At 37.9% G+C, this 11,047-nt stretch overlaps 2 protein-coding genes across 2 annotated transcripts in view; one reads left to right on the forward strand and one right to left on the reverse strand.

Annotated features, from left to right (window-relative positions):
* Positions 1-1,834: 1,834 nt before the first annotated feature.
* Positions 1,835-11,047, forward strand: part of gorab (golgin, rab6-interacting) — a 292,517-nt gene continuing 283,304 nt past the window's right edge. The window contains exon 1 of the mRNA XM_077583151.1: positions 1,835-2,024. The gene's annotated coding sequence lies outside the window, so the exon portion shown is untranslated. The remainder of the gene's footprint in view (positions 2,025-11,047) is intronic.
* The window catches only part of kifap3a (kinesin-associated protein 3a), a 101,211-nt gene continuing 95,886 nt past the window's right edge, over positions 5,723-11,047 (reverse strand). The window contains exons 19-20 of the mRNA XM_077583144.1: positions 9,705-9,792; positions 5,723-7,797 (exon numbers count right to left, since the gene is read on the reverse strand). Of these exons, the coding sequence (XP_077439270.1) occupies positions 7,644-7,797; positions 9,705-9,792 (242 nt within the window). The 3' untranslated portion in view covers positions 5,723-7,643. The remainder of the gene's footprint in view (positions 7,798-9,704; positions 9,793-11,047) is intronic.

The following is an 11,047-nucleotide window of genomic DNA, read 5'->3' on the forward strand; positions in this document are numbered from 1 at the left end:
GGCGACAGGGAGTTGCGAGCACATGCGCAGTTGCGATCGGAGAAATGCCCAGTCCGTGGTTTGAAAAACTGATAAAATGGATATACGATTGCGGTGGAATAAATCTTATGGCGCCGTTATAAACTACGGTAAGTTAATTTTATTGATGGGGGACGTTGAGGCTTGCGCCGCCGGGCGTTCGACGTAAAAAAACGAGATAAAAGAACACGTTTACCAGTGGAATAAAAACGACATATAATCGTGTATTTTTGGATAAGATGATGATGAATAATGCTAGAATACTAGCTTTAGGTATTTTTGTGACGTTATAACCATTTATATAACTTTAAATAATGATATAAGACTAAATGATTTAACCTGATATCACTTCCGCTAGTCGGAATTAAAGCTTCCGGATTAAACATACTGTTTAAATAATGACTTAAAATGTAATTAATATTGAACGACGGGACTTGATTATATTGTGAAAAAGGTTAGTTTATTCTAATAAGATATGGCATTTGTTCGATGGTTTTAATGACGGCAATTTAACTTTGAAGGTGCGTACACGGCGACCGCCCGTTAATAATGTTATGAGTGTATGTAATTTTTATATAGAGGAGAGTCCCGGACGTATCTTTAAGAAAAGTGTATTGAAAAAATGATTAATACTGAAATGTTGCTTTGCAAATAAAATAACTGTATAATACAAATTTATGTAATAAAACAAATTAAGCCGTTTAATAAGCGCTAAACGGGATAAATTAATTAGACGGTAAAATTACTAATAAAACTTCTAACGCTAAAACCCGCAATTGTCTGCGTTAAATAATTGAACGACATTATATAAATTGTTGCCATAACTGATTTTATAAGCCCCTTATATAAATTTCTTAAGCACTAATGTTGAATACTTAAACTGGCTTCACGAGTGCAAATACGTCATATTTAAAATTATGTTTGCTATAAAACGAACGAATATTAATACACAAATAACATAGAGAGGTATAGTTTTAAGATATTATAAAATTTAGATGTATATCTTATGCTTATAGAACATAAATAACTTTAACTAAAAACGAATAACTTGGATGGCAATTAATGTGGAATAATTCTTTATATAGATGATTGTTTTTTCCCTTATGATTTTGTTTGTGCGCGAGAACATTGTTTAATAAATTTTAAATATCTTTTCAGAATCAGGAGACACACCCATTAAGGACAATTGGGGTCCCACCAAAGTGCCATATTCCGGTCCTGGGGATGAAGTAATGTGTTAATTATAATTTAAAAGGAGTTTTTTTTTATTTATTTTTTTTTCTCCCATGTTTATAAATAGAAAATAATTTTAATCTCTCCTGAATATATTTAACCTTTGAATTCGACATTTGAAGTCTCATTACAAACAGACTGGGGAAGCTATCTGGAAGAATCACATTTTTGACATAAGTTGAGGTGCTATGTAATTAAAAATCATTCCTGCTTTGACGTTTGACCAAAGGCTGACTTTACGGGCTGCGGCCTCCATTGAGAAAACATTAATTGAAAACTACACACTTATTAATTAACTATATTTGTAAATTGTTAGAGTATATCTGTCCTACCTCATCCTAATTATTATTTATGAAGGTATGCAAAACATATTAAATTAAATATTGTAAACTATAACAAATATTGACATATAATTAGCAATTATTTAAAATTGTAAACTTTCATTGTTTTAATTATTATTTTTTTATTTAAAAAAAAAATTTTTTCTTCCCCTTTCTCAATTTTTTTTAAATTTTTTTAATAAAGGAAGTTTTTGTTTTTAATATTTACTGACATGTTATAACTTAAATACTGTTGGGGCAGATTTGAATGTTTTCAGTCGAGTGAGGATTATTGGTCAGGGGTCATTATTTCAGAACAAAGTCAACTGGCGGGACACAGACCTCTTTAAAACCCCCCCACCCACAAAGAAACTGCAACTGCCACCACCATCAGAGGGGCGTGATGCAGCCATCATCACAAAACATCCTGCCAATACCTGATGGAGAGGGGAGGTTCCTGGCGCCACCTGTTGCCACAATGACTGTGCCATCATATACAAATGTGATAAAAGAAAAACTGCTCCAATGCACACAATGCTCCGCACGAACTGTCCTATGAAAAACTGCTCCATATGCTCTGCACAAGCGTCCTTAAAGCATTCCTGCGTCCAGAACTGTCCACTACGATGGTGACTCAACCCCACAAACAATGCTTTCCTTGAATTAGTGATACCAGACCATATGATGTGATGCTGACTGTTTACACTGCACTCTATTTTTGATAGATATAAGGTGATAACATTTACAGTAAAACATTTCGTAAATATAATGAACTGATTGACAACACTATATACACACAGATTTATTACATTTTAAAAAATCGTTTGATGTCTATTTTGATTTGATCTGATTTGTTTATCTCTGTCTGTTTACACTGCACTCTATTTTTGACAGATATAAGGTGATAACATTTACAGTAAAACATTTCGTAAATATAATGAACTGATTGACAACACTATATACACACAGATTTATTACATTTTAAAAACGTTTGATGTCTATTTTGATTTGATCTGATTTGTTTATCTCTGTCTATTTTGAAAACAAATATCAACAAGGGGGACTAGCAAGCTTAATGGTAACATTAAAACTAAGGGCAACTTTATGTATTAATAATTAATGAATTGGCTGAAAACTGAGATTCTTTGTAAAATTCATTGGCATAAGCTACAATATTTTTATAGTACAAAAGATAATACAGGTAAATTTTGTCTGGTTTCAGAAATTGAAAACAGCTAATATGAATACAGATAAGATACAATTTATTTCAATCTTAATTATTATATTTTACTTCTGTTAAGTTTGGTCTTCTAATATTTTCCCGAATTTTCTTTTGACATTTAAATAGTTGCTTGGGATGCATTGTCGAATTTGCTGGTTAAATGTAAAATTTTCCCCTCTTTCTAAACAAAAAGCAAGCAAAATTTATTTACTGCAAAACTTTATAAATTAGTCTGAAAAATTCTCTAAAGCGATCTTTTTCAGATGGGGGAATTATTGGTCGGTCTGGGTATATCGTCGCGAAGGACACAAACAGTCCATGATAAATAAATAAATTTAAAATTAAAAGTTAGTCTTAATGCGATAATTATAGATAGTCCGTGAGAATGAATTTTACAGGAGGACAATTGGGGATTTCCTTGACCATGGAGAAGGAGTAAGTTTTGGCAGGGACAGCGAAAATAAGGTGAATAAGTTCCATTTCTATTTCTATTTTTCCCTTGGGGCCCTGGGGTTAGGTGTTATTTTTTGATTTTATTTGTTGACGAAAGTTGCATTTATTTAATGGCCGGAAGCACATCCATGCTATATCTATAACAATAAATATTATAATAAAACATTCCAATAATTATTACATTCTGTAAACAAAATTGGCCTCGTCAGATTTGAATTGGCTAAAGATTTTCATTTTTTGCATTTAAGAATGTGCTCAGGTCATTAAAGTCAGCCAAAGGCTGGATCCTAATTTAATGTCACAACAAACAGAATTTTTCCCACAGGACAGGCCTACAGAACTTTACTAATATTTACTAACCCCTAACTAATAACACTACCAAAATGCTCTTTCAAAAAGAAGGGATGTGAATAAATGTTTATTAGTGACTAAATGAAAATATTTTGCACCCAGATGAGGTGATGAAAAGGTTAATCTAGTCCAGTCCACGCGGCACCTGGTTCCACATCTTGCCTATTAGACCAGCCGGAGGTCCGCCTTCTACTCAACCCCCACCTTCAGGAGCCAGCCACCGGGAATCAACAGAGAGACCAGCCAGCTGCTCCAATGACCAGACGTGCCAGCCGAGAGGCCATTCAACTGCTTCCAGTTTCCACCAGATGAGCTGAGGATTACCCAATGGAGAGAGGAGGAATGTGTCCCTTTTCCGGGGCGTTCCACAAAGAATGAGTCACACCTTGGGCCCGGTGATCATCTCTGGCAGTTGATGTGGGTTCTAAAAAAGCTGAAGGAATCCATCCATCCATCCATTCCCTTGACCACTTGCCCTCACAAGGATTGTGAGGGTACTGGAGCCTATCCCAACTGGCTTCGGGCAGGAGGCAAGGTGCAACCTGAACAGGTTGCCAGCCAATCGCAAAGCTGAAGGACTCTGTTTGAAAAAAACCCAAAAAAACAAAACGCAAGCAACAAAACTTCCCTAGCCCAAACGACAACAAGTCTTCAATCGCATCTCCAATTGCACGTACATAATGACACTCTTTCTCATACTGACTGTCATGCCAATTTGCTATTTCTGGGATCCCCCAACACAAATTTTGAACATAATCACAACACACTGTCTTCATATATGATATGCCTATTTTACTGAGAAAAAAACAAAAAATCTTTTAATGAATCACATTGTTTTGACATATGACTGACCTCCTCTCCTGCTAAAAAGAATGTTTTCATTTTTCCTCTTCCTATGTTGCACCTGCCATTGCGATGATGAAAATCCCGTGGGATTCCTTTGGTAAAAATGTTTAAATATTTAGTTATTGGGCTTTATTTTAAAAAGCCCAAAGGGGGGACTGAAGGATATTATAACATTTTAATATCTATTTTCATATATCAATTATTGTTACTGATCATGAACATTTTAATTCTTCATTTTAAGTTTGTCAAAGTGTCTTGTGTCCTGAGCAGGGCACATGATGTTGACCTCGTATGCTCTGGGTTTAAAGCTGGGACCATGTTTTGTCTAAAAAAGTTCCTTCTCATCACTTTGTGCGAAAACATATTTTAGCCCTTGATTTTGCTATACACTGATTGGTCCAGAATTTCTTGTTTTTATTTGTACACGTACATTGTGGTCTTGAACAGAACTTGCTTTGCTTTTCCATTAGTCAAGGTCATTGGTGCTTTTGGGTCAAATTGTGAGATTTTGTTATGGAGAAGAATACGAAAAGTGCCTTGAAAATATACATATTTTGGCTAGAGACGAATACAGCTGCAACTGCACTAAGAGTTCTATTGTTTGACATGTCCTTCAACTGTATAACACATTTGCTCATTCATGAAGGGAGAGATATTCTGCTTGGAGACTGAATTGTAATAAAAGGCTGGCCCTTCGAAAGAAGGGGGTGCATTGTTGATCAAAACCTGTCGGAGTTTGATTCAATGGTGTAACAGGAGATCTCCTCTAAGAATTATCCTGCGCAGGAAACTCTGTTCATTTCTCATCTCACCAGTTGGTTTATTGGACACGCAAAAGTATGGATTAATAACCACACCCTTCAGTATGTATATATATATATATATATATATATATATATATATAGCGCTCGTGCGTGTGTGGGCGGTGGATGGGGGGGGACCCACATTTTTTTTTGTTGCACCGGGGCCTCTCAGCATGGTGTTACGCCACTGGATCTGTATAAGGCTAAAAAATAAAGCTGCTAACAATAATGGCTTGCAAGAGCTAAGCAGAGGCAGACATCACACACATACCTGATTTGATGAACAGGATCATTATCAGGCTTCTACAGAGCTTGCTTTAAGTCAGCCGTGTTGGAGGAGAGACACATCAAAAAGGCAGGACAGTGGCTCTTGAGGACCAAGGTTACCTATCCCTGCCTAAATTGTACATTAAAGCATGCCTGTCTTTTTTGCTTTGAGGATATGAACAAATTAATATACAACATCAAACAAAACATAATAGTTCCCTATTTAATATTCAGTCATAATGAAAAGCATCCTTAATGCTACATGTGAGACATTACAGGCTAATGAAAATTATGTAGAAAAACATTTAAGACAACATTTATTCATAAATGATATTCACATAAACATCACAACTGACACGATGGTTCTAAACAACACTGCTGATAGTTACTTTTCTATTAAACTACAAGACTGAATCTGCACTCACTCCAATGATATCGGGTACTATACTATATACAGTGGAACCTCGATTTACAAGTATTATGAACTTTTCGAGTTACGAATAAAATTTTGGTCGAAAATACACTTCTAGTTAACGTACATGTTTTGTTTTGCGGACTGTGCATCTTGCGCTACTGAAGTTAATTTAACCATCATTGGCTCTGTGCATAACTCAATGTCATAGGTGTGCTGTTTTTTTTTAATTCTTAATTAGTAGTAGAATGTTATGAAGTATATTGTCACTTATTTATTTTTTTTAATTTTAGTTTTACTATATTTTCAACCACATACCAATTAAAATTAGAAATACAGTATATCATAAAATGTAATTTGCGGGCTGGAACGAATTAACTAAATTTCCATTCATTTCAATGGGAAAAGTTACCTGAATTTAAGAAACGATTCAACTTACAAACGAGGTCACGGAACCAATTAAGTTCGTAAGTTGAAGTTCCACTGTACTAGTAACATTAATTTGTTAAGTGCACATCTACTGTATACAACAACCTATTCCGTTAGATGTAGTATTAGTAATTAGAAAATAAACTGTTCATCAGTATGATATGTTACAGTCCTTTCATTTTGTAGTTCTGAAGTTCTGGACTTTATTTCCTTTAAATACACTGTACCATTTCCTTAGGTGCTTCCTATGCAGGTGGAGATTCAGTGGCTCCAAACATTGAATGCATTAGGGCAAGGGTAGTTCCTGTCCTAAAGAGCCGCAGCGCTGCTTGTTTTTGATGTCTCCCTCCTCAAACACAGCTGAGAGGCTACTGCAGAACGTAATTATGAGCTGATGATTTGAAACACTTGGGTTAGAGGCAGGAGACACCAAAACATGCAGGACTGCGGCTCTCTAGGACTGAACTAGCCTATCCCTGCATTAAGGGCTCGACACACGGGATGCGACATACGACAGCAAAATGTGTACCTCCCAGATCAAACTCAACACAAAGGACGCAATTAGCAGTCGCAACGGCAGCAGCGGCAGACGTTGCCCTCTTTGCATAGCTAGTTTGCACTGATTTGATTGACCTTAATTGTTTTCATTGTAAACACACAAGTTTCACTACATAATTCCAAGAAAAAGTTAACATTTTATGTTTATATACGATGGGCTGCACACAATACAAAGTTGGATACAAATGTTCTTGTAACTGTTATATAAATGCTAAAGAAAACTTACCGGACAAATGAACCTGGGTACCAACAAACTCCCAGCTCCCATGCCTTTTTATTGATGTCTCTGAAATCACTGTGTGAAGTATAATAAAGAATAGCAGAGCCGGACACTGCTCAAATGAACTTCTTTTTCATGTTGCTGATGTACTGCGCACTGTGTAACATGCCCTGTGTTCATTGATTCATCAATGAAACCTGCGCTGATTGGTTGTAGCTCCCGGAATAGCGACAAAAGTTGAACATTTTTCAACTTTCTAGTATCCTGTCGCAGGCCTCCGCACTTCTTTGTGAACGAGCGTGAAATTTCACATGCACGAGTGTCGGCAGGTAGGTGTTTTTCGCCTTATTGCGCTAATTCCATAGAAAATGATTTGGGAGCGAGCGACATTGCCTCCCATGTGTTGAGCCCTTTAAACATTATCTCTATGGCTTTCAGAAATTTCACTTAACACAAGACAGTATACAATTTTAATATTTCTCTGCTGCTTTTAGAGAATTATAACACCACACTAAATCGCTGGATCAGTATTCGCATTTACAAGATTCCATGTCAACTGGGAGGAGGTGGTGTAGTTGAAAAGCTGCTCTTCTGGTCGAAAACCATAAGCGCTGACTGGACGATCTGATGGACCATGACTTGACGTGGCAAACTCATGTGAAACACTAGTAGAGAAAAAGAATAAATGAGTTAGAAATTAAATTTAAAAAAGGCTTTGCATAAGTTATCAATAAAACATCATCCATCCATCCATCCATCCATCCATTCATCTTCAGCTTTTCCAGGGTCATATCACAATGTCAGCGGCTTCGGCAGGGAAACCCAAACTTCCTTTTTCCCCAGCCACTTCATCCAGCTTTTTTGGGGGAATCTCAAGGCCTTCTGGGAAGCATACTGTAGTTTCTGCTCCATGTCCTGGGGTCCTGGGTCATCCCCGAGGCCTCCTCCTGGTGGGACATGCCCGAAACACCTCACCAAGCAGGCTTCCAGAAGGCATCTTAACCAAATGCCCAAGCCACCTCATCTGGCTCCTCAATGTGGAGGAGCAGCAGCTCTATTCCGTGCTCTTCCTGGATGACTGCGCTTCTCACTATTTTTAGGGAGAACCCTGAAAAGGAAAATGATTTAGGCTGCTTGTAACTGGGATCTTGTTTTTTCTGTCACGACCCTCGTGATCATAGGTGAGGGTAGGAATGTAGATCAACTAATAAATTGACTTCTACACCATGTCAGAACGATACACATTGCTGCACTGCAGACGCTGCACCGATCGACCTATTGATCTCCCGCTCCCATCCTCCCCTCACTCCGGAACAAGACCCTAAGATACTTGAACTCCTCTATTTGGGGCAGGATCCCTTCCACAAAGTGGAGAGGACACTCCACTGTTGTCCGACTCACAACCATGTTCTCTGATATGGAGGTGCTCATTTTCATCTCAACCGCTTTACACGGCTACAAACCGTGATTGTAGAGATTGTGACTTAATGAAGTCAACAGTATCACATCATCTGCAAAGATTAGAAATGCAATACGGAGGCCACCAAACCAACCCAGAGCCTTTAGGATCTCTGGGCAGATCTCATCCGCCCCCAGGGGCCTTGCCACCTAAGATCTTTTGAATCAACCCTGTGACTTCAATCTGTTAGATAGGAGAGTTCACCAGAGACTCTGCCTCCTCAAAAGACTGTGTCGGTAAAATTGAGGAATTCTTCGAAGTATTCTGCCTACCGACTGACAACGTCCCGAGTCGAGGTCAGCAGCACACCATCCCATTAATGTTGCATTGCTTGCTTGTCTTGTTGTCAATGGCTTGTATCTCTTCCAGTTGCCAGTTTATTACGCCAACGGGGTATCTGATTGCAGGATCTGGATCTTATTCTTGTCATTCAGCCGACTACGCCGCCTCACCCTCCTTAGGTATTTGGCTCTGGCTGCCTTTCAAGCTGCCTCCTCATGATTGCTATTTGCCTGTGGAATTCCAAGGTTATTTGTAGCTATCTTGCACATCTGTTAAGCTACCTTCTGTTATGCTATGTGGCGATAATTGATGTCTTTTTGGACGAATTAGTAATTTGATCGGCGCTTGAGGAAGTCGTAATTCCCTCAATCGCCTGTAGGGGCACCACATTCTGTTTACTTTCAGTTTTGGAGAAACACAACAAATAAAATCCAAATCCTCATTTATTTATTCATTATCTGAAGTCACCACTTTCAGCAACATTCAGAGGACCCAACAGACATCTAAAGAGATAAAAAGTATACATAAGTGATGTTTAATAATAATAAAAATAATAATGGATCAGATTTATATAGCGCTGTTTTGGACACTCAAAGACAATTCACAATGGATACATTATTCATGCACTCACACATTCACACTCTGGTGGCGGTGAGCTACTTAAGTAACCACAGCTGCCCTGGGGCCTTGTCTAAGGACACAACGACTCTGGGAGAGTGGGGATCGAACAGCCAACCTTCCGGTTACTGGACGACCTGCTCTTCCTCCTGAGCCACGGCCGCCACAAAAAGGTGTATCCAACACTATTACTATCAGAAAAATGTTAGGTACCTTCCCATATATGGCTGGCCTAGTTCTCCGTTCTTAAAGTTAGTGTAGAAATCTGGACTGATTGCACCATCGGTTGAGATAATCCCATCTGTAGAAAAACATTAAAGACAAAGGTACATAAATTTCATGCTCATGGAGAACATACCTCATTGTTTTGGTGTTTTTTATATTTATTTACAACAACACTTAGACAATATTTAAATGGTAATTTATTAAAATACAGAGGTCCCTTGTTACTTCGCGGTTCACTTATTTCGGATTTTCCTTTGTGACCATAACTGTATCTATTGCAGGTTTGCCTTTTAAGTCATACCAGTCAAAAACATTTATTTATTTATTTTTAGGCGGTTACAAAAAGCCGAGACCATCAAGATAATAAGATCATCGCAGAACCCTTTTGCTAGAGCTTTGCGCCAGAGCTGGTCACATTTATTCTCCTTTCTTCCTGTGTAAAGGTGTGTACTGTTCGTTTTGCACATTTCTTTACCTACTATTTCATTTATCAAATAATTGTTTTTGCCTAAAAGTTCAAAATTCACGCTCTCTGTGTCTCATTGTAATTAGACAGGCTATTCTCTTGATTATAATTGTTGGTATTATCCACTTAATCTAGGTGCACCTGCGTGGTATCCACCTGACATTAAACGTACCCAAGCACACAACATTCCCAAGTAAGTCCCACATGCAGTGGTAGCATGGGTGCTACATCATCATGTGTAAAAAAAAATATATATATATATACAGTGAGGAAAATAAGTATTTCACCCCCTGGTGATTTTGTGAGTTTGACCCTTTACAAAGAAAGGAACGGTCTATAATTTTCATGGTAGGTTCATCTTAACAGTGAGAGACAGAATATTAAAAAAAATCCCAGGAAATCACATTATATTAATTTTAAACATTTATTTGTCTTTTATTGAGGAAAATAAGTATTTCACCCCCTACCAACCAGCAAGAATTCTGGCTCCCACAGACCGGTCATGTGACCAGGAGGCACACACATTAGTCCTCTTACTTAATTGGTATTCCTAATTAAGTTCCCGTTACCTGTATAAAAACACACCTGTTCACAGAATCAATCAATGCATCAGATTCCAACCTCTCCACAATGGGCAAGACCAAAGAGCTGTCTAAGGACGTCAGGGACAAGATTGTAGACCTGCACAAGGCTGGAATGGGCTACAAGACCATTAGCAAGCAGCTGGGTGAAAAGGAGTCAACTGTTGGTGCGATAGTTAGAAAATGGAAGACAAACCAATTGACCATCAATCTCCCTCGGTCTGGTTCTCCACGCAAGATCTCACCTCGTGGAGTGAACCGGATCATGAGAAAGGTGAGGAAAC

The sequence above is a fragment of the Vanacampus margaritifer genome, chromosome 13, assembly GCF_051991255.1.
Source record: "Vanacampus margaritifer isolate UIUO_Vmar chromosome 13, RoL_Vmar_1.0, whole genome shotgun sequence".
In the NCBI taxonomy this organism is placed as follows: domain Eukaryota; kingdom Metazoa; phylum Chordata; class Actinopteri; order Syngnathiformes; family Syngnathidae; genus Vanacampus; species Vanacampus margaritifer.